Source organism: Vigna unguiculata, chromosome 4, assembly GCF_004118075.2.
Source record: "Vigna unguiculata cultivar IT97K-499-35 chromosome 4, ASM411807v1, whole genome shotgun sequence".
NCBI lineage: Eukaryota > Viridiplantae > Streptophyta > Magnoliopsida > Fabales > Fabaceae > Vigna > Vigna unguiculata.
Window position 1 is genome coordinate 5,888,210 of NC_040282.1, and position 25,459 is coordinate 5,913,668.

The 25,459-nt window shown below is 27.3% G+C and overlaps 2 protein-coding genes across 2 annotated transcripts; both read right to left on the bottom strand.

Moving 5' to 3' along the window:
* Nucleotides 1–10,034: 10,034 nt before the first annotated feature.
* LOC114181670 (UDP-glycosyltransferase 83A1-like) lies at nucleotides 10,035–11,746 on the bottom strand. Its single transcript, XM_028068181.1, has 2 exons — nucleotides 11,251–11,746; nucleotides 10,035–11,051 (listed from the first exon to the last, which is right to left on the bottom strand). The coding sequence occupies exons 1-2, from the start codon at nucleotides 11,717–11,719 to the stop codon at nucleotides 10,177–10,179; spliced, it is 1,344 nt and encodes a 447-aa protein (XP_027923982.1). The 5' UTR covers nucleotides 11,720–11,746; the 3' UTR covers nucleotides 10,035–10,176.
* An 11,601-nt stretch (nucleotides 11,747–23,347) lies between these two features.
* LOC114181746 (UDP-glycosyltransferase 83A1-like) lies at nucleotides 23,348–25,256 on the bottom strand. The gene is made up of 2 exons (XM_028068291.1): nucleotides 24,678–25,256; nucleotides 23,348–24,400 (listed from the first exon to the last, which is right to left on the bottom strand). Exons 1-2 carry the CDS (start codon nucleotides 25,216–25,218, stop codon nucleotides 23,511–23,513), a joined length of 1,431 nt encoding a protein of 476 aa, XP_027924092.1. The 5' UTR covers nucleotides 25,219–25,256; the 3' UTR covers nucleotides 23,348–23,510.
* Between the last annotated feature and the right edge of the window lie 203 nt (nucleotides 25,257–25,459).

Below are 25,459 nucleotides of genomic sequence, written 5' to 3' on the forward strand. Positions count from 1 at the left end.
ATACTAGGTTTTGTTTGTATGCTGAAATAATACATAAAAAATGGAAATGATATGTAAAGGAGAGTAGGAGTGGTTTATTTTAATATTAATGAAAGCAAAAACAATATAACTTTACTTTGTTATTTGGATAAATCTTGTTATAAATTTTTTTAGGAAAAAAATATTAAATCAATCTTTTGGTCCTGTAATTGAACAAATTTCATATTGTTTATCTACTTAAAGATAACTACTTTTAGGATTCCTGTATATATTACTTTAACTTCTATCTCTAGATTTAGACAATAAAAACCAAACAAAGTTAAAAATATATTAATAAAAACTAAAAAAAAGGATAACTCATGTGTATGAATTCAAATGACTGATTTTAAAATATGATCAATAAAAGATGAAATTCTACAATTTAGGATTAAATAAATAATTAAATAAAAATTAAAATGAAAAGAATTTTTTTTTCTGTGTTAAGTCAGCATCGTATCACATGATAGTGACAGTATCATGTGTTATTGTCACAAAATATTATTACTGTTACGTAACACGAAACTGACTTAACATGTGACATTTTTTTTAAATATATATAAAAAATAAAAAATAATATAAAACAAATAAAAATTTAAAAATTATGAACTAATATGTGACTTATCTTTAATAATATTAATAAAAATAACTAAATTATATTTCATTTTTAAAAATAAAAATTTAATTAGAAAGAAAATTGAAGATCGAATTGAGATTTTTATATAAAATTGAAATAAAGACCTGATTAAACCCATAAAATAATTTGTCAAAGTTTTCTCGTATCAACTTCTTAAGAAAATATTCTTAATTTATGTATAGACTAATTTATATATACTAATGATTTTATTTACTGTGTTTAAAAAATGTTAATGATGGATGTCATCTCGAGCACGCTGCGGACAGCGCAAAACTTGGTAATGGTTAGAGGATAAGAACGAGTTATATAAAAATATTATATATCCAGTAACTTGATCGTGAATTGTGATTTTTAAAATAACCCTGATATATAAAATAATTTATATACATCAAATTCAAATTAGTGATCGGGTCGGATACGGATAGTACTTACTCGTAAAAAAATATAAAGTTCGTTTATTATCTGTTTGTTTATTCATCGAGTATTTACTTAAAAAATATTTGTGAATATTTTTAAAATTCGTGGATACTAGTGGATATTTGATACCCACAAATATTTAAAAATATATATTTTATAATTTTTTTAATATAAAATTATAAAAATAAAACATAAATTAAATTAAATTTTAATTATAATTAAATTTGACATAATAAAATATACTGTTAATTTTAATTTTAATTAAATTTAACTTAATAAAATATAAATTAAATTTTAATTTTAATTTTTTTCGAATAACGAGTATCCCCAGGTACTGATAATATAATATTCGTACCGATCCATTTATTAGTAAATATTAAAATACCCGTTACCTGTGAATAATAAATATTCGTGGATATTAACTATCCGCCGCGAATTTTATCCGCGAACATGGATAGCCATCCCTACATCAAACATACAATATTTGTTTTTTTTTTTTACATATTATCCCAACCGGATATACTATTAAATCATAATCGGTAAGTAAAAGTTTGAATTTCTATTTAGAAGTCAAATTGAATTAAATGTAAATATATTTCTACAAATGATACAAGAATCATTTATAATTTATTAAGACTTTTATGTTACTTGTTATTAAATTATTGTTAGATCATTTTCAATATTTAATGTAAATTATGTTAAAAACTTTATACCAATATAAATACGGTTTAAAAAATGTATATATAATTATAAAGCAAATAATTATAAATGAAAAAGAAGATTAATTTTTTTATTGACCAGTTGGTACTGAAATAACAAAATGTCAACGAGATCAGGATGTTAATTATTAAAGTGATTGAGCATCCATCACTATGACCTCTGATTAGGTTATGATATTCAATGTCTATTGATATTTTATTTTATTTTAGATATTTATTTATCTTATTTATGTTGATTAGGTTAAACTTTGTTAGACATGAATCTAACATCTTAAAAATTCATGACTTAAAAAATTCACCTATTTATTTATGATTGATATTCTTTTATACTTTGATTTGAATTAAAATTTGTTCTAAAAAAATAAATGTACCTAAAAGAAGGTTATTTTTTTTAATCTCTATAGAGTTTAATGTTCATTACCGTTTGACTTCTCTCTAATACAATTTATCTATCGTTGGTAATATATTACTGACAACTTTTATTAATTCTCGAAAAGTTAAAATTATACTCTGCTTAAACCATGAATTTTGATGTAAATTTTGTTTTTTTTCAAATTTTAATAACATACCATTACTTCTTTCATTTATCATACTCTTACAGATGAAGAAAGCCACCTATACATATTATATTTATAAGTCAAAGATAAGGTTAGGTTAATGAATATAAAATTACAAAATAACATTATGGACAAGATTATTTTAAAAATACTTCCAATCACTTTATAATCGTCATGGATATAATTACTATTAAAAACAAGACTTAAATACCTTTTTTTTCTCATTTTCGTAATATTTGTTGCAGATGGTCCTCATTTTGACAGAATGTTTAAAATGGTCATCATTTCTACCGAATGTTTAAAATGGTCTTCATTCTCGCAATTCGTGTTTTATTTGGTCCTTTTTTGTAACGTCATTTAAATCATTAACGGAGCATTCTACATGTGACACACAATTTGTATTAGGGTGTGTTACGTGTACTGTACATATGGCTAATTAATGTTAATTTTCCAATTTAGGGGAAATTTTGCAATTAGGGAAATTTCTTCATCTTTCTTGAGCTCGGATTTACAGAGGAAGCCGCTAATACTTGCCATTTCATCATTGAATTGCAGTTGCGCTCTTCATTTCAATTTTCCAATTAATCATCATCAACGAGGTAAGTGGGTTAACTTGTACCACACCTGTACAATACACGTAACACACCCTAATACAAACTGTGTCACCTGTACAATACACGTAACACACCTTAAACCACTTACCTCGTTGATAATGATTAACTGGAAAATTGAAATGAAAAACGCAACTACAATCCAATGATGAAATGACAAGTATTAGCTGCTTCTTCTGCAAATCCGAGCTCAAGAAAGATGAAGATGAAGAAATTTCTCTAATTGCAAAATTTCCCCTAAATTGAAAAATTAAGGTTAATTAGAAAATATGTATAGTACACGTAACATACCTAATACAAACCGTGTCATGCTTCGTTAATGATTTAAACGGCGTTATAGAAAAAGACAAAACAAAACACGAATTACGAAAATGAGAATCATTTTAAACATTATGTCAAAATGAGGACCATCCGTAACAAACACTACGAAAATAAGGTATTTAAGCCTAAAAATAAATATTGATAACTATGATTTTGTTTAAAAATATTATTGTATATGTATTTACGATGATTTTATTAAAAACGCTGTGATGATTATGATAACGGTTGCTAATTTTATATATTTTAAAAATATTTAGTTTGTTTCTGTTGTTTTTCTTCGTTAAACAATTTGCATATATAAACAATAAGTGAGATTTAACAATATCATATAAAAGTAGAAAACAAGGATGAAATTAACTGTATAAAAAAGTTATAAATAAGTATTTATACTGTGAAAGAGTATTTTTAGGGGTGTAAGAGTCTTACCAAATTTTGTTCTTTTAGAATTCTGAAGCCGCTTCCTACATTTCATCTACATTTTCATAAAATTGTGAAACAACTTATTTGTTTTTATTTTCTTTCTTCTTCTTCATCTTTCTTCCTTTCTATTTTTCTTCTGCCAGTGCACTTTTCTCGTTACGTGTAATTTAAAATACAAATTTTATATTCTAAATTATGCAATTTAAAATATATATATTTTTATTTTGTATTCTAGATTATATTCCATACCATTGTAGGATTGTGCATTCCTAAATTCAATACAAATCCAATATTTGAAGATAAAATTGAAACTTTCAAATTAGGCCATTCCTTTCTGCACTTCGTAATTATGATCTACACTCCGTATAAATTTGTATATTTTAAATTGTAATATTTGAAATACACATTTTTAATTTTGGATTTTACATTTCGAAATATAAAATGTAAAATTTATTTTGAATTTCAAAATACAAAATTTACATTTTGTAATACAGCAATTTACGGAATGCAGAAAGAAATACATGGAGAAGAAATGTCACCATATTATTATTGTTTACTTTCTCCATTTATTGGGCTTCCAGTGTTATATGATTAAATTAGGTGACTTCTTCCTGCACCTCCAATTATTCTTCTGCACCTTAAAATTTTTTTTAAATTCCCACTTTATCTTTCAATTAAAAGTACCAATATTTTAATCTTCTATAACTAGCTCAACCTCCAAATTTTGTGTTTGAACAAATATTCACATCCAATACCTTATTATATTTCACAGATATCAACATCTGATATATAATTTTATTATTTTCGTTTATCATATGTTTAAAAAGTTTTATATATCATACGTCGACATCCTATATATACATACAAACAAATTTATATTTTATTTTTTAATTTATTTTTTGTTTTGTTATAATATATATACATATTTTATTTTATTTTTAAAATATTTATTAATAAATTAAAAAAATTAAAATATAAATAAATTTTTAAAAAATTAACAGTATAATTTTTTTATATATATATAGATTAATATTTTATTTTATATTTAAAATATAAATTAAAAAATAACAATACTAATAAATGGCAAAAAGAATTAACAATTAAAAGTAGCACACTGTAGGTTTTAATTACATGAATAACATACTATTTTTCTAAGTTGGGAATTCAGTTTCCAGACATATGAATTCTTAACACCATTTTCATTCTTCGTGGAGTACACATTAGTCTGGAACCGAATTCTTTCTTTTTTTTAGTTTTTGTTTAATTTGATTTTTTTACTTTTCGTTTTTTGTGTTTATAATAGGAAAAAGTAAAAAGTTGGCTTTTTTTATTTGTTTAATTTTCATTTTTTTTATAAGTAATATATATATATATATATATATATATATATATATATAAGAATTTAATTTATTAATATTAAAAAATATATATTACATAGTGAAATAAATTAATTTGATTATTATTTTGTTGTTAAAAGTTTATAAATTAGACATTGATGATTTGTAGTTAAGATTTATTGTGTGAAGTTTTAAATAATTATTTTTTTAAATAATGAATTCTATTTTGATTTATTATACAATAGGTTAAGAAATGAAAAAATGTATAAGTATGAAAAATAGATTTATATTTTCTTTTTCCGAGGTACCGAATTCTGAGCCGGTGTATATATTTGTTTTTGTTTTCATTTTTAAAAAAATGGAAGAAAATAATTTAAAAGTTGGTATTTTTTAGTTGTTTAGTTTTTATTTTGATAAGAGGAGTTTAAAAGAAATTAATGTAAGAATTATATAACTAAAAATGTATAATTACATTGCGAAAGAATGGATTTGAAAGAATATTATAATTAAATTAATTAACTGATGTAAATTTTTGAATGAATTAAATATTTTAGAAATAGTATGGAATGTAATGATTATTAAAAATTATATTTTCAAAATAAAGGAATAAATAATTAATTGAAAATTTATTGTTGAAAGAAATAAAATTGTGATTGTAAAAATATATTGTCAAATTAATTGATTTTATTATTAAAATTTGATGAGTTTTACTAAATATTTGATGTTAAAGTTTGTTGTGTGTAGTTTTAAATACTTTTTTTTTTCAAATAATGAATTTTAGTTTGATTAATTATGGGTATGAGAATAAAATTAAAGAATCGAAAAATGTATAAATGAGAATATGTATGGGAATTGGGAACCATCCTTCAAATTGCCGTGGCTGTTACAAACAATGCAAACTTATTTATTAGAGTTTGTATACAAACTCAAAACACGTGCAATTATAGATGGGAGAAGAGGTTACTACAAAAAAAATAATTTTTTGTATGGATAAAATTTGTATGTAAGGAACAATTTGTATGTAGTTAAATATTATCTATGGATTACATACAAAAATAAATCCGTATGTAAATTAGACGTTGAAAAATTTATATATGGAAAATTTTTTGTATGTAATTTTACATACAAAATTTTTTGTAGATATTAAAATCTGTAAGTAATTTACATACGAATTATTTCGTATGTAATTCTCGATGAATTACATACGAAAAAATTCGTATGTAATTGACCATAATACATATGTGTATATTCGAATGTAAATTATATATGAACAAAATCCGTATATAATATGGAATGTATTAAATACGGAATGATCCATAGATAATAATGAGACAATTTTATATAGCTTATTCCTAATGTAAATATGTATGTAATAATATACTTTTTAAATTAAAAACTATATTTTTTCATTTCCATTTTTTTTTTATATTTCCTGTCAATTGCAATGAAATTTTACCAATACCAAAAAACAATATTTACTTAATCTAAATCCAAGTTAATTATAAACAACATAAAACCCAAATCAAAGATAATAATATTATCCAAATCCAAGTTATAAAGAAAATAAGTAACAACAATTCGATCTAAAAGTACTAATATAGTTTTAAAATGTCACTTGACGGCTTGGTGCATCCTCAATTTTATTCATTTAAACCTTTTTCCCCACCATCTCGTACTCATTAAAACCAGTTGCATAAGCCCCTGAAAAAAAAAAATAGAGAAGCCAAAAATTATCGTCAAGTCCTAATGGGAAGAAAGAAAATGAACTAAAACCTTTATAAGAACTAAGAAATAAGAAACTAAAAAAAAAAAATTGAAAAAGAAAGGAACAAAATATTACCAAAAATTCTAAAGAGGATTTTCCAAAAAAGTTTCCCTTTAATTTCTAATGCTTGAAACTTTAAGATTTTGAAACAAACCATTAAAAGCCCCAATGTAGCCTGGACCGAGCATCAAACAATCAATAAAAGAACATGATTAAAATGGGGTATTTAGTTTTATCAGAAATAATGCTATTGATTCTCGAACTCCCTAATGAAAGCAAAAACGATTCCAAAATGTGGTGAAAATTATTGACCTCCCAGAATGCTTGAAATTAAACGAACAGAGACATTCCAATATGAGAAAAGAGAAAGTAAAAAGAGCTCAAGGCTACGTGACTTGACACGTGGACATATTTTTTGAAATTAAAAAAAGTTTAAAAAAATTTTAAAAAATTTAAAAAAATTTTAAAAAACCAGGAGCTAACACGTGGCATGTACTGTTCAAAAACGTGAATTATTTAAACACCGTTAATGAAAAGGACCAAATTGACCACAATTTGACGAAAAATAGGACCTAATTGAACACAAAACGAAAATAGAGATCAAATTGAATAAAAACAACAAAAATAGGGATCGAATGTATATTTAAGCTTTTTTTTTTCTAAAAAAACATAGGAGGCATGCCATGCCTCAAGAAAACTTATGTTTAATGTCGGACCACCACAGTTCGATAAGTGAAACATTCAACAGACCCACAAGCGGCTGGACTAAAGGAAACTGCATGCATGTGTATTGCATTCGACACATTGCACAAAATTAACGAAAAGATTTAAGAATACAACCCTAAATAAAAGAACCTTGTTAAGATTGTTAAGTTCTTACATTTATAAAATTTCATTACATATTATATGATAGTTCATTATTCTTCGTCATTTATACTAAGTTATATTTTTTTGTAATTAAATTTGCAGCATACGCAATGATTGAACCACAATGCAACTACTATACAACATCATTAGGAAAAACAATCCAGAAGCAACAACTTGGATTGACGAAATTTCAAGAGAGCAGTGGACACTTACATATGACTAAGGCAGAAGATGGGGTCATCTAAAGACAAATTTGGTAGAAGTAATCAACTCAATGCTGAAGAAGACACAAAAATTTACCAAACTCCTCCATACTATTGAACACATACTAGATACAAGCCTACTTCACAAGAAGAGACGAGCAAATAATTGTAATGATAAGTGCTGGCCATGTATAATCTGAGTATGCAATGAAGGTCCTGTAAGTTTTTTTTATCATTATTAATAAAGTATATTATTATAGATAAAGAAAATTAACTTTGTTTTTTTTTTTTATCGCAGTTGATGTCGAAATAAGAAAGGAAAAATGTCATGTAACACAAGTTTAGGCATACAATAATCCTACTAAAATAAATTTTTATATTTCTAAATAAAATAGTAAAATAATAAAAATAGTCTCAAAATAGGAATGAAAAAATTTTTGGTGCGAAAATATCATTATTAATGAAAAAAATGTGAGGGAGAATTGAATGATAAATATTAAAGTAGTTGAGCATTTATCAATATGACCCCGGATTAGGTTGTACAAGTTGTTGCGATATTCAATGACTATTGATATTATATTTTTAGATATTTATTTATTTTGGAAAGTGATATTTTAATAGTTAAATTTTGATAATTTTCTTTTTTAATTTGAGATATTTTTTACATGATTTTAAAATATTTATATACACTTTTTTTTTTCATTTTCTTTTAAATAATCTAATTTTTATAATAATGATGCATTTTTGTTTTATAATATTGTCATATTAATATTTTGGTTAAAATATTTTATTGGTCTTGAAATAGGTCCCTAGATTTTTTTAGTCTCAATTAAGTTTATATTTTCGAAAATATGTAACAATTAGGTCTATTCAGTTAATATGGTGTTAACGGTGTTAATGATGTGTCACATGTCCGATCCTCATTATTTTGATTTTTTAAAATTTTTTAATTTTGATTTTTTTTATTTTTTAAAATTATTTATGTCACGTGTCACATCAATATTGTGCCATGTGTCAAATCAGTATGCTGAAACGTGTCAAATCATTATCTGAATCTCAATTTGGCCATATATTTGTTATTTTTATTCCATTTCAATCCATAATTTTAAAAAACTTTTCTAATTTCATTCCTCCAAATTGAGACCAAATTTAACTTTTATATAAATATTAAATGATATTTTAATTAAAATTTATATATTTATTAAATATTTTAACAATATTAAGTTTATTTAAATTTATATTTTACATTAAACTTTACTTATATTTTGTTTTAAAATTTAGATATATTTATTTTAACTTGTTACAAAATTGGTTAAAGTAATTTATATACAAATCTTAAAATTGGTTTAAAAATAATAATTTTATAAATTTAAATATAAAATTTTAAAACAATTTTGTAACAAGTTAGAATAAATATATTTAAAATCTTAAAATAAACAAATAGAGTTTAGAAAAAATAAAAAAAAGGTGCGTGACACATAGTTAATGGTGTTAGTGTACTACTACCATAAATGACCTAATTGTAACGAATTTTTCAATTTGGAGACATGATTGAGACAAAAAAAAAAAAAAAAGAGAGAAAGGAACTTATTTGAGATTTTCCTATGAAAATAGAGACCAATAAAATAATTTAACCTTTATAATATTGTCATATGAAAATAGTACATAATTTTATATTAGATCTTAAACAAGAAATAATTATATTATATACAACCTTTATTCCAACGTAGTAAATTCTACGAAATTACAAAATTATTTCAAGATTTATAATTTTAAATTTACATATTCATCTTAAATTTCGTCATCATAAAACTTAAAAATATAAATTTATTAAAAAGAATAAATCATCGGTGACCCAAATGATTTATGAGGTTGAGGAAGAAAATTTCCAAAAAATTGAAGGAGGTCCAAAAGAAAAAAACCTAACTATAATTTTAAAATCAATACATTTTATTTAACCAAAAGCTAAAACTTCATAATAATTAACCACGTCACAAATACCAAAATTATATAAATTAACCAACGGATACAAGACTCTTGTGCTATAATGTGAGAAAACAACTTTTGATTTGAAAATTCGTTGTTGGTTCTCATTATATAGAAGAAAATATTCTCCATTTTTTTTAATCACTAAACATCAACCTTAAGCAACATTCAAAAACCGATAAACATCAAATTTCCATCCAATTGACAATTTTCCCATCTAACCAATACAATAAAGATGAAAGCTTTATATTATTACTTCCAAATTGCATCCATGTTCATCACAAGTTGATCCAAAACACACACATAAAAGGAAAAAAACCCCTACCCTTTGATCCACTCGACCAATTTGTTAAGGTTCTCCGAAGATCGACCTTTGTCTAATTGGTTTTCCTTAAACTTCAAAGACCTTGTTCTCATGTTCACATCACTTAGTAGTTGGTCCAATTTCTTCTTAATCTCCCACCGTGACACAACTCCATTTTCACCCAAATCCAATCCCATCCCAACCTTCAATTCATCACAGATATATACTTTGTTATAGAGTTGGTCAGCAAAATATGGCCAACACAAGAAGGGTACCCCATTACACAAACCCTCCATGGTTGAGTTCCAACCACAATGGCTAAAAAAGGAAGCTATGGCAGAGTGGTTTAGCACCTTTTGTTGGGGTGCCCATTGAACTATCTTACCTTTATTCCCTTGGAATTCATTAGGGTATGCCATGTTGTTGTCTTGTCTCACAACCCAAAGAAAGGGTCGATCGGTGAGGTCTAGCCCTAGGGCAAGTTCATTGAACTGGTTTTGGTCAAAACGTGTGTGACTACCAAATGCAACATATATGACAGAAGAACGAGGTTGTTGATCAAGCCAACTCATGCAAGAGAGATCTTCTTCCCAAAGTTGTCCCATTGATCTTGTTGATGATGATGCATTCATGTTGCTGTAATTTCTCAACAATGGGCCAATTGGGAGGATCTTGGGAAAGAAGGTTAAAACCCTAGGTTCAAGTTCATATGTGGTGTTACAAAACCATAGTTCAGTCAAATCTGAAGATCTTGCACAAGCCTCCAAGTAATTCAATATTTGTTTAATGTTCATTCCGTCATCCAACAATTTCAACCAGAAAAGGGTTCCTGTGTCTATCTCTAACATGCCTGGTGATAGTTGAATTGTCTTTTTAGTTGTCAACAATGACCCTGCAATAAAAAGAATATTCAATTAGTTAGTAGCAGTTTATGGGAACAGATTTCATCATATTATATATTTACATGATATTATTTGGTAAATTTTAACAGATTTTAACAAAAGGAACATATGAAATTGAGAAAAAAGTGTTTCCCAACATAATAGGATAAAATAAAATCTCGAAAATAAATTATGACATATTCTTATTACCATCAGAATTTATGATGCCATCATGAATAAGTCTGGGAATGTTGTAAACTAAGGCAAACATTGCTGCTGATGCAGGGGAGAATAGAGCTCCTTTGATTCCCAGTCTGCACCCAACTTTCAATGACCAACCCATGTTTACATCTGCAACAATGAATCTGATATTTTCCTGTGTGATGAGGTTCTCAAGTGCATGAGGCATGGTGCTTAGAATAACATCACACACCTTTGCCAAATCCTTTCTGTGATCATCACCTCCCAATCCGTCTGGGATCGACACCAACTTTATGAGTGAGTCTTCTTCATCTTGTTGCTCCACCATGCAACTCACCATTCTCTTGTGGTTGAACTCTGTGTTCAAGAAAACCACTTTGCATCCATTCTCCACCAGCTTCTGTGAGAGGATCATCATCGGATTCACATGTCCTTGTGCAGGGAATGGTAGCACTAGCACTGTTGTTGGAATGCTCATTCTCAACTATAGGGTTCATTATCACTCTCTAATCTTCAATTGGCATATATATATATATATATATATATATATATATATATATATATATATATATATATATATATATATGTATGTATATGCAAGTGAAAATGTTGTAGGCATCGGCATCGTTATACACATCTAAATGTCTGATGACTTTTTGCTTTTGTTTTTAGCATATGGTTAAAGTGAGTATGAAATTTAACCTAACCGATAATGTTTACGAATACATAGTAATGTATTTTAAGATTAAAGATGTATTTAGATCTTTAACTTGACGCAAAATTAAAATATATTTCTGTCATAAAACTTTGACTTATTTTAATTTTAAATTTTAAAAATGAATTAATATAGTTTTTTAATTCAATAATATTTTTTTTTCTTTTACGTCTTAAATGGCGTTACAAACTAGCCATTTAAATTTGAATGTATCAAATGTTGTAAAATTTGAAAACGAAATTGTGTTAAAATTTGAAACAAAGACGGTTTGGGAATAAAAATATACTTAATCTTATATTTATTATATTATCAACATGAAGTTTTATAAGTTAATAAATAACTTTTATAATGAAATTTTTTTTACAAATCCTTCCAACATATACAATTAATCAGTCCTTAATATATTAAAGGAATTATTGAGTTGTGGTGCAAAAGTTCAAATCAACTCTTCCTGTATGAAATTTTTTACTTTCTTATTAAGCTTATAATTCATTAATCTAATTAAAATATTTAGCAATTTTTTATGTTAGTTGAAAAGTAATTCAATATTTTAATTTGACATAATTGGAAAATGAAAAGAGGGAGAAATTTTATATATAAAATTTTGGTACAAAATGATGATATATAAGAATTATATGGATTGAAATATTCCTTTTTAAACTTCTAAAGTAGATTAAGGTAAGTGTCTTATCTCACACAAATTAGAAATTGATTTTCTTTGAAAAATGTATGCTTTAACTATGTTTAGTCACGGTTAAATTTTTCACTGGTACTATTAGTGAATTACAAGTCATTTACATAGTAGACAATTAATTTTTATTTTATATTATTATTATTATTATTATTATTAAAAACCTTATTATTCATTCATTTTCCTTTTAAAGTGTTTATTCAACAATATTAAGATATAACTATTTGTACAGCGAAACAATTTTTTTAAGTATAAGAATGCTATTATAAAAGTGATTATATGAAGAAATTATATTACTTATACTCCTTTTAATTTTAAAATACACATTTACATCCGTATTATTTAATGTAAAATTAAATTCATTATTTTAAATAAATCATACCTACCAAACTTTCTTTTTAGTATATATAGAGTATTATCCTGCCATCCTAAATTTTTAGCCAAAAACGAGAGGAAGAAAGGATTATATTAACTGCAAAAACGTTTACATGTCACTTTCTTATATTATGTTAATGTTATTGTCAAGTAAATATTTGGAAACACAATAACTTACCTATGAGACTCATCATGCTATAAGTAATTAACTTCATTGAACACTTTCTGATATTTTAGTGAAATTTGTTCAAATCTCACAATTTGATGCCGAAGGAAAGATACATCTTTAATGCCCATCTCTAGACACAATTTGGGTAGAGTTGTGCTCTATTTCTCCTCCCTAGTTACCAAACAAATAACCCTAAAATAGGTAATTGATAAAACTGCACCAACAAAATTATTAAAATCTCATAGTATATACACTACAAGAAAATGCTTCGTTTAGTGACAAAAATTTGTTAGTCACTACAGTGACCAATTTAAATACCTATTTAAAAAATAAAAAATGAATGGTTACTAAAATAGTCACTATTGTAAATAAAAAAATTATAATTGGTCACTAAATTGGTCATTAATTAACTAGAGACCAATTTAGAAACTAAGTCATTTTAGTAGCGAAAACCTAGGTAGCTAATTTTTAGTGACTAATTTTCTTTGGTAGCAAAAACAATGGTCACTAATTTTAAAAACCAATTTAGTGACCAATTATAACTTTTTATTCATAATAGTGACTAATTTAGTAACCAATAACTTTCTACTTTGTAAATTGGTATCTAAATTAGTTACTATAGTGACTAACAATTTTTAACTACTAAAATTGGTTAATAATGAAATATTTTCTTGTAGTGATAAAAGAAGTAAATATAAAGGACATACAATCAAAGTAAAAAATATATAACAATGAAAATTTAATCTAAATTTAATATAGAAATTAAAAACTTTTTCAAATATAGTTATATGTATTGGTGGTTTTCTGTGAGTATTTATTAAAAATTCTACATAATTAAGTAATGTTAAAAAAAAAGTATAAAACTACTGGACTTGATTTGAGGATTGTCATTACCTTCAATAATGTATGTGAAACATGAAACTTGGTTAGTTATATGTTTGAGAAGGTTTTCAGTTTTTTACACAAAATTTATATATATATATATATATATATATATATATATATATATATATATATATATATATATATATATATATTCTTGATGTAAATTAATTTTAAATATTACTAAGATTTAAGATTTGATCATTTAACTAATTTGGCTTATTATTTTAAAAAATAACAAATAAAGGTGTATCATAATATACGAGAATGATAGTATTACTATTCATTGTCACTATTGCTACAACCAACGTATAAAATGATGACATGTGAAGATGTTTATAAAGGAGTAAATGTGACCTATCAAGAAGAAATAAAAACGACCTATAAATGTCTAAAGAGACAACTCATAAGGCCACTTGTAACAACTTACATTTAAAAAAGACGATCTATCAAAACATCCATCAAGAAATAAAGGTAATTTATGAGCTGTCCATAAAGAAGTTAAATGACTTATCAAGATTTTAAGATTTAAGATTTTGGATTTATGATTTATCATAATTCTAAACCCTAAATCCTAAAAATAAAAATGATTAACAGTGATGTATTAAGCCAAGACACTTTAGGCTGAGGCTAAGAGGGCTAGGGTGGGTTATGATAAAAAGGCTTCGAATCATGTAATAAAAGAGAAACATTAAAGTAGGGATTTTGGATTGTAATAGGAATTTAGAAAGTCACGAGTAGGAAATAGATGACCCTGAAAAGTAAATAAATGACAAAATATTTTTACCTAATCCGATTCTATACTCTTTTAAAAGATGTTATAAAGATAATAAAGAAAATTTCATCTAACGAAACATATAACCGAATAAATCATTTTAGGAACTCCTCCTAAAACCCATATTTACTCCCTTCAAAGTATCTGAAATAGGAATATAGACCGATAATAAATTATTTGAATCGATCAAACCAATAATGCCTAAGGAAATAAAAATAAATAAATTAGGGAAATAGAATAAGAAAGCTAAAAAAGAGAAAATCAAATAAATTATATTAAAATTGAAATTAAATATAGGAAAACATAAGATAAAGAAAAATAGTAGAAGTATTAAGGATATTATCATATGCGCTGAAATACGTAAAACCTTTTGTGGTAAACTCATTTAGATAGAATTACCTCATGAAGAAAGGGTTTAGAGAAAGTAAAATTTGAACTAAAAATTAATAAGACCTAGTAAGTACCTCTAAAGTTTCATTGCTTTCTGTTGGAAAAATTCATTATCAATTAAGAATATTATCGTTTTTATTTGAAATAATCACCCTATTAACATAAAAATAATATTAACACAAAAAAAAAATATGAAAACTCCAAATACAGAGAAAAACCATAATCGTAGAAGAATATAACATGAAAATTCCAAATACAGAGAATAATCACTATGTGTAAATTTATACAACACACAAAAAACACTTTCAACCCTGGACCCCAAGTACACCCACACTCTCCAGATCAAGAATTTAACTACACCTCATAACATCCTACTACAAAAGTATAAGAAAAGTCAAACACTAGCTCAAAGTGTCTTTGACTTGGAACAAGGAACATCATGGACTTAGTCCATTATATAGTCACTAACACCTACCCCCTAGGTTATCTTAGGTGATGTGAAACTTTTCAAGATGTATTATTTTTATCGGCCTAACATTCTCCACCTTGATTGAAATAAGCACATCTTCATTACCTATACCAGCAATCATACTCTACCATAATGAGTATCACTTGGAATCAAATTGTCCCGAGAATTTCCACTTAGAATCAAAATGTCCTAAGAATTTCCACTTGGAATCAAACCATCCCAAGAATTTCCACTTGAAATCAAACCATCTCGAGAATTTCCACTTTGAATTAAGTCATCCCAAGAATTTTCATGCACCCTACATCAATGATAACTAATGCTCGTGTATAATCACCATACACCTTGCATAAATATTAGCTACTACCTGCGCATAAACACCATACACCCTTCGTCGGAACCATGCCGCAACCCATTATACAAAACCACTGAACTTATGAAAAGCCACAGATCGAACATCGGCACTTTGCAACCACTGTGCCATTTGAATCCCTCGCCAGAGATGCTATCCCCATCGACGTAACACTTGCTGACATAACACCACCATTGGCTCTTGTTGGAATAGATCTGTAAATCGTAGAGCACTTCCTCCACGCACATGCCGTAAACCATAACTCACCCAAATCAAATCTCAATTGTACATCACTCACCGAGCCATGCAAGCACCAACTGCAACTTCCTCTACAAATCCAAGAGCATCTCGTCACACGTGAACTCCACTGCAAATCTAGCATGACTCATAGTCCTTGCACCTCTACGAACCTAGCTGCAAATTCATTGCATCAACACAACACTATTACAATGATCCTTTGATCATATTTCTCGTTGCAACTTCAAAAAACAAGGATTATTCTCCAACAACAAGGAATTAGTCTTTTCTGTTGTGGAATATCCAACTATACTGTAACAATAGAGCATACTAAGAAAAATCCTTCCGAACCATAGCTCTTGATACCACTTATTTAGAAAAACGCATCTTCAATTAAGAATATTATCGTCTTTACCCTCAGAAATCACCCTATTAACAAAAAAAATAAGATTAACACAAAGAATACAAGAATATAGCATGGAAACTCCAAATATGGAGAAAAACCACAACCACAGAGAATAATTACTATGTAAATTTATAGAACACACAAAAAACACCCTCAACCCTTTGACCCCAAGTACACCCACACTCTCCAGAGCAAGAATTTAACTACACCTCATAACACTCTACTACAAAAGTATAAGAAAAGTCAAACACTAGCTTAAAGTGTCTTTGAATAGGAGCAAGGAACATCATGAACTTAGAGCCCATTATATAGTCATTAACACCCACCCCCTAGGTTATCCAAGGAGATGTAGGACTTTTCAAGATGTATTATTTTCATCAGTCTAGCATTATATTGTTGCAGGTGGCATCAGACTAGCATTATTTTCATCAGTCCAAGTGGACCGGGTCACAATCGAATCGTGACACTTGGGCTCTTACACTCTTAAATAAATAGAATTGCGCTATGACTAATGGTTATAGTTTTTGGACTAGTGATAAGCGCTCATCCTAATAATTGGTATCAAAACCAAGTTTAAGAGTTTGATTCCGGCCAAACAATTGCCAAAAGATTATTATTTTTTAAATCAAAAAACGCAAAATAATTTAAACCTTTTAAATAATAAATATTTGTTATCGATAGATTACCCTCAGTTATTAATATTATCTAAAATAAATATTAAAAATAAACTACAAAATTTAGTTAATATTAATTTTTTTATTATATATATATATATATATATATATATTTAAATTAGCATTAAGTAAACTAATAACACTAAATATATTTACTTTATTGTTTATTTAAATTTACACCAATTAGACTTTGAGACATAATAAGACATTTAAAAACAAAATCGATTAGCTGGACATAATAAAATATATTAAATATTTTTTTAAATTAGTGCTAGTTTTTTTTTTTTTTTATGTTCATTTCCTTTCCTGAAATATTTCCTTTGCTTTTTTTTTTTTTCATTTATACTTTTCTTCTTATCTTCTTTCTTTATCTGTGTTCGATCTACTTAGTTCATATTTATCTTATTACAAAATATTAATTTTCTTTTTACAGAAAAAAATTGTATGTAATGCGTAAAATTCATATATAATTGAATATTATATACGTAAAAGAATTCATATGTAAAACGAGTATGATAATTTTACATAAAAAAAAATTAAATAAAAAAAAATCTGTATGAAATTTTACTTTCGAATTTTTCCTTATTTCGTATATTATTACAAATGGATCTCTATAGTCACCATCACAACTACGATGGTCGACAGAGTTGTAATCACATATCAGCAGGTGCCTATTTAACAACACTGTACTCTACAAAACCTCTCTAGAAACTATAATTCATAAACTATTACAATTGCAAAACATCATTTTCTGACTTACATATCAGTTCGAATAGAAAAGTAGTAAATAAATATAACATTTTCCTTTGGTGTTGGTTAAATTGCAATGTTTTAGCGGTAATTTAACCGATTCTAATCCGATAAAAAAAATTAATTTCTTTTAAAAATTAAAAAAATTAAAATAATTTTTAAATAATTTTGTTATTAATAGAATCAATTTACTATTTCTAAATTGGTCTTAACTACTTTAATATTTTTTCAGCTACTAAGTAAGATAAATATTAAAAATAAATGAGATTAATGTTGATTTGATTGACTAATTCATTTTTAGTGTTTATATTTATGTAAATTAAATGAATTAAGATAAGACTAATTTCTTTATCTTATTGTTTATTTAAATTAGCATATCAACTTAACAAATATTAATATAATATATTTTTAATATTTATTTAAATTATCTTGAGCTTCTTTATGCACGTACGTTTTCTTTGTTTGTATCAATTTCTTCATCATTCGTACTTATTTTCTTCATCAGAAATGATATTTAGACATATATTTTGAACTTACTTTTGACATAGTGACGTATCAATCATTTTTCTTATTTAAAAATTTATTTTATTTTATTTTTTTTAAAACTGAAACACGTGAGGGAGAAGATGAGGAAGAGGTTCAGTAAAGAGAACTCATAGTTTTCTCATTTAGCTTAGAGAACTGCAACTTGAGAGAAGAGAGAAGCAATGCCTCGCGACGTCATCGAACAGAGAAGTAGGGTCTGAGGTTTGGGTTCTCAACGGCGATGGATGGTAGTTCGTTTTGACTTTGTTCTTTGTTTCACTCTCACAATCGCCAATGATTCATTTTCGTTCAAATACCATACGTGATTGAAATGTTTGTGGTTGGTTGTTTTGTGGGTGAGTTGTAGGGTTTCTCCATTCTATCGTTGCTGTTGGTGTAGATATCATTTAGGATTTAGGTTTTTTCTGAGTTGAAGATGACGACACTAGAACCACTCTTAACGGAAAAAAATATGACAGCAGGAGTCACACAATGTGGGGATCTATGTGCAACTAGGTGGGGAGTTACGTTTTTGTATAAATACTAGACAGTTCTGCAAGTATGAGACATCATGTTCAATGTACCTAATATGAACCATAAAATGACATTGAAGTCCTGATGAAGAACTAAAAAGTCTCTTAGACCCAATCTTAATGAAAAAAATATGACAGTGAGAGTCATTGACATGTGGGGAGCCATGTGCAAATAAGTAGGGAGGTGCAGTGAGATTTTTGTACAAATACTAGACAATCATGTAAATATGAGACAACAACTTCAATATACCTAATGTCAACCACAAAAATCACATTACAATCCTCATGAAGAACAGAAAGTTTCATTGGACCTAATCTTAACGAAAAAAATATAACAGCAGAAGTCACACAAATGTGGGAAACTATGTGCAAATAAGTGGGGAGTTATGTTGAGTTTTTTGTACAAATACTGGACAATTATATATTTATGAAACAACATGTTCAATGTTCCTAATATGGACCATAAAAATGACATTGCAGTCTACATGAAAAACAAAAAAGTCTGTTGGACCTAGTCTTAACGAAAAAAAATATGACAGAGGGAATCATAAACATGTGCGGAACCATGTGCAAAGAAGTGGAGAGTTGCGTTGGGATTTTAATACAAATACTAGACAATTATGTAAGTATGAGACGACATGTTCAATGTATATAATATGAACCAAAAAAGTGACATTGCAGTCTTCATGAAGAAAGAAAAGAGTTTGTTGATTCCAATCTTAATGGAAAAAAATATGACAGCAGGAGTTACAAATGTGGCCATGTGCAAAAAAGTGGGGAGTTGCATTGAAGATTTTGTACAAATACTGGACAATTATGTAATTATGAGACAATATGTTCAATGTAGTATTTAATTATCAACGGGTACCCGCGAATATTTAATTAGAATTACAATTTAGTTTTGACTAAAAAATAAAAAAAATTGTATTTTTTTAATTGAGTGAACCCGTGAGCCAACTTGTTTAACCCGCCAACCCGTGGTGAGCCAGGTCGGGTTCAAATTTTTTTGGCTCGCTAAAAAGTGAGCCGGGTTGAGTTGGCTCACTAAATTATCAACCTGTGGTGGGTCGAGCCGAGTCGGGCTGGATTACCTGTTTTGACAGCTCTAATTTAAACAGCGTTGAATGATAGTCTACAAATGGTTAAAATGCCTTTTTGGTCCCAATTTTCGTCAAGTTTTGTCAAATAAGTCATAATTTTATTTTTATGCTCAAATAGGTCATAATTTTTGTCAATTTTGTTCAATTTTGTCTTGTTTTTGCTAAAACCGTTTAAATCATTAACGACCATGAATAGTGACTATCACGTATCACTTTGTGTTTTTTTTTTATTTTTGATTTTTGATTTTTTTAGATTTTTTTAAAATATTTTAAATATTTTTAAATATACACGTATCAACTCAACAACGTGCCACATGTCAAAGTCAATGTCTTATATTCAATTTGGTCCCTATATTTGTTAATTTTGTTCAATTTAGTCCTATTTTTATTTAAAATTGACCAATTTGTCCCTATCGAAGATGAGACCAAATTTATTTTTTATATAAAAGTTATAATGATGTGAATTTTAACATATTATATAAAAACATTTAATAAAGAAATGTGAATTTAAATATAAAAATTAAATTTAGTTTCAATTTGGAGAGAGACAAAATTAGTTCATGTTAACAAAAATTGGAACTAAATTGAATAAAATTAACGAATATAGAGACCAAATTGAATATAAAACATTGACTTTGACACGTGACACATTGTTCAATTGACACGTGGACATTTAAAAAAATCAAAAAAATTAAAAAAACCACAAAATGACACGTGACAGTCACTGTTCATGACCATTAATGATTTAAACGGTATTAACAAAAAATAACCAAATTGAACAAAATTGACGAAATTATCACCTATTTGAGCACCAAAACAAAATTACGACTGATTTGACCAAACTTGACGAAAATTGGGACCAAAATGATATTTTAACGTTTACAAATAAATGGAGATTTTTTTAAATCAATCGATAAAAAATAAGTCATTCAAAATAAATATGTTAATGCTTTAATCATTTTTTAATTTTTAATTTTTGATTTAGATTAGAGTATAGCGGGTACGAGTATCCACATGTACGAATGTTATGATAGGATCGTACCCACCCATTAACATGTAGATGTAAAAATACCTATATTCGTTACTCGTAAGTATCCATTTTTAATATTTATTTCTGATTCATTGTGGATTTTATCTGCGGATACCCACCTACAGATTTTTTTCACATCCAATAAATGATAAATTGAACAATAAAATTTCTAAAACTTTTCCATGCCCAATTTAATGGCACGAAGGTTTCAACATGGACCCTACCATATTTATTTGACTGTACAAAAATATATATGAAGATGAACGACCAAGAAAAAAAAAAGATTAGGTAAGCACGTGCGAGTTTCATTATACTACTTTAAATGTAAAAATTAGGTTTAAATCATTGGTCGGCCATAACGATGTTAAAAAAATCTGTACTCACAAATATTTATGGATAAAACACACAACATATAGAAAATAAATATAGTAAATGGATACCCACGAGTAATGGGTACGAGTAATTTTTAATACCCGATTGTTAACTGGGCGGGTACGGGTATCATAGTATCCATACATGTGGATACCCGTAACCGCTATACTTTAATTTAAATTAAAAAAAAAATATAAAAAAATATGATTAAAATATTAACACATTGATTTTATAGTTGTATTTTATCAATTGGTTTTAAAATACAATCTCATTTTTTTTATAAACTGTCATACAACACCATTTATAGTTAAAATATGTTGTTAATTCATTTTTGTAAATATCCACGGGTACCTGCAGATATATGTGGATATTAAAAAGATATATGAATACCATAACGGATACCCGCACGGATATGAGTACGGGTACATGATGGATATTTATCCAACGGGTATGGTACGGGGGAGCTACTACCCGTACCCTACCTGCCCCTTTAACATCCCTAATCAGTACTCGTAAAATATGTGTCACATGTTAGTTTAGTTTGTGTTTTTTTATTTTTTATTTTATTTTTTTAATTAAAAAAATTATTACCTTTTAAAATAGAATTGTGTTAATCTCAATAATATCGCTATATTATTTATATAAAAATTTAATTTTCTATCAATTTGAAAAGTAACAAAATTAATTCAATTTTAAAAATAATTTAGACTAAAATGAGGTTAAGTCATAACAAATATAAGGACTAAATTGATATTAAAATAATAAATATAAGGACAAAATTGAAGCTAAGTCAATGATATGGCAACGATAATGATATGTGGCACATAGTACTAACAGAAAAGACCTAATTTATACACATTTTAAAAAATAAGGACTCAATTGAGACAAGTCAAAATATGAAGACCCAATTAAGATTTTAGAAAAAAACAGGACCAAACAACCTTTGTTTAAACCTAAAAATTAATACTCATTCCTTTTTCTATATCCAACTTATGAGATTAATGTTTTATTAAATAATTTTAAAAATGAAAATATAATTTTTAATGTTAAATATTAATAAAAATTAATTAGATACCTTTTTAAAGTAAAATTTTAAATAAATTAAGTGTTTTAAAAAGTTAAATTGAAAGGTGTATATAGGATGTGAAGGGTATTTATATTTATATTTATACCTTTAGGATACAAAAAAGTTGAGTATCATTCTTATACTTATATCTAAGTCCAAACCTAGTTAATTTAGATAACTTTTAAGATGAGTTAGAATAATACTCATAAGTTTATTTTTTATTCATGTTTGTATTAGAGTAATAAATAATCTTTTTTTAGGTTTAATTAATCGGATGGTATCCACTTTTGTTTATATGTGTCAGTTTGGTATCCACTTTTTAAAAGGTGTCAATCAAGTCCTAACTTAAAAAAAGTGACACAATTAAGTCTCTTTCAGAAAAAAAAAAATATTAACGTCGTTAACTTTATTCATGACTTTTACCACTCAATTTTAATATAAATATCAATACTTAATTTTTTAAGTCATTTTAAATATCAATACCGTTACCAGTGTTAATAATTTTTAATTTTTTTCTAAAAGGGACCTAATGGAGGCACCTTTTGAAAAGTCGAGACTCAATTGACACATTTTCAAAAGCGGTTATCAAACTGACACATCCAGAACAAAATTGAGATCAATCAAACTAATTAATTTGTAAAAGAAAGCTACACTTGAGTTCAAGATGCATGAATCACTGAGGATAATATGCATAAACCATGATGGTAAACGAAAAAAACTATTCCAAACCTAGAATTAACTTATGCACAAAACAATAACTCTTATTGTTTTATCTCTTTCACAAACTTCTCAAGATTCTCATAAGATGTTCCTCCTTTTGCTACGTTTTTCATGACTTTCCCCTTCAACGCCACAGACCTAGATTTTATCTTCTCATCATTGAAAATTTGTTCCACTTTAGTTTTCAACTCCTTTCGTGAAACGAGTCCATTGTGATCTTTGTCAAACCCCAACCCTACCTTCAACTCATCACAAATATGTCTTTCGTTGTAAAGTTGGTCTCCATAGTATGGCCAGCACAATAAAGGTACCCCATTGGACAAACCTTCCATGGTAGAGTTCCAACCACAATGAGTCACAAAACATGCAATGGCAGGGTGGCTTAAAACCTTTTGTTGAGGAGCCCAACTCACTATCTTACCTTTGTGCCCTTTGAATTCTGTAGGGTATTCCATTTTATTGTCTTCTCTTATAACCCAAAGAAAAGGTCTGTTGCTGAGGTCAAGTCCTAGGGCAAGTTCATTGAATTGGTTTGAGTCAAAAAGAGTGAAACTTCCAAATGCAACATACACCACAGAACCATGAGCTTGCTCATCTAGCCAACTCATGCAAGAGAGATCTTCTTCCCAGAATTGTCCCAATGATCTTGGAGGTGCATTATTAGTTTTGGAACGATGATCAATTCTCAGCAATGGACCAATTGGAATGAGCTTTGGAAGAAGTGTTAATACCTCTGGTTCAAGTTCATGAGCAGTGTCACAAAACCACCATTCTGTCAAATTTAAAGCTGGAGTACAGTGATGCACCAAGTAATTAAGGTAATGAGAACTATCTATAATTCCAGCCATGTGCAACCAGAAAAAGGTTCTTGGTTCCATCTCTGGCATACTTGGTGATAATTGAATTGTCTTTTTCGACGTTAATATGGACCCTGCAATGAAAAATAAAATAAATTAGTAGAAAAATATGTTTTTAGATAGACATATTATTTATTAAAACTGGATCAAACAAAAGCCTAAGGTACCAGAATTTATAATTAAAGACATGTTTGACTGAATTTATAATGATCTTTTAGAAATTCATTAAAGTGATACATAATTAGACAACGGATTAACACTAATGAGACATGTTAGAATTAACGTATCAAAATCTATTCACACAAAATAGTGACACTACTTCTTCTGTAAGTAAAGTATGATAGTATTTACCATCTGGATCTATGATCCCATCATGAAGAAGCCTTGGAACACTGTACAACAAATGAAACGCAGTTGCAGAGGCAGGCCAAAAAAGAGCTCCTTTGATTCCCGATTCACATGCAACATTCAATGCCCATCCCACATGTAAATCTACAACAATGAACCTGATTCTGCTATCATTATTATTATTATTATCATTATCCTGTATGAGCTTTTTAAGTGCTTGAGGCATGGTGCTTAGCATAGAATCACATAACTTGCCAACGTTGCTTCTGTCATCATTGGGTTCTAAGCCATCTGGGATTGAGACCAACTTCAATGGTGATTCTTCATCGTATTGATCCACCATGGAACCCACCACTCTCTTGTGGTTGAACTCTGTGTTCACAAATATCACTTTGAATCCATTCTCCACCAACTTTTCTGATAGGGCTGCCATGGGATTCACATGTCCTTGAAATGGAGATGGGAAAACTAACACACTTGAAATACTCATCATCTTGTGTTTTGGTTTCTGTTCTTCCACACCTACTTTGTAGTTCATAGCCATGGCTTTGTTTATATAAACTGGTTACCAATTCTTCTAGCTTCATTGGATCAATCTTTTATTGGATACTGTTCAATTACTGCAAAGTTTTTGGACCCACAAACTAAATTTTAGGTTGGTTGAGACTTTATATACGAAGTAATAACGAAGCATTTTCTATTGCTTGTCAGAACCCATCAGACAATTCAGAATACTACTTTTCAACATAATTAGTTATGTGTACCATCATTAATAAAGAAAATTT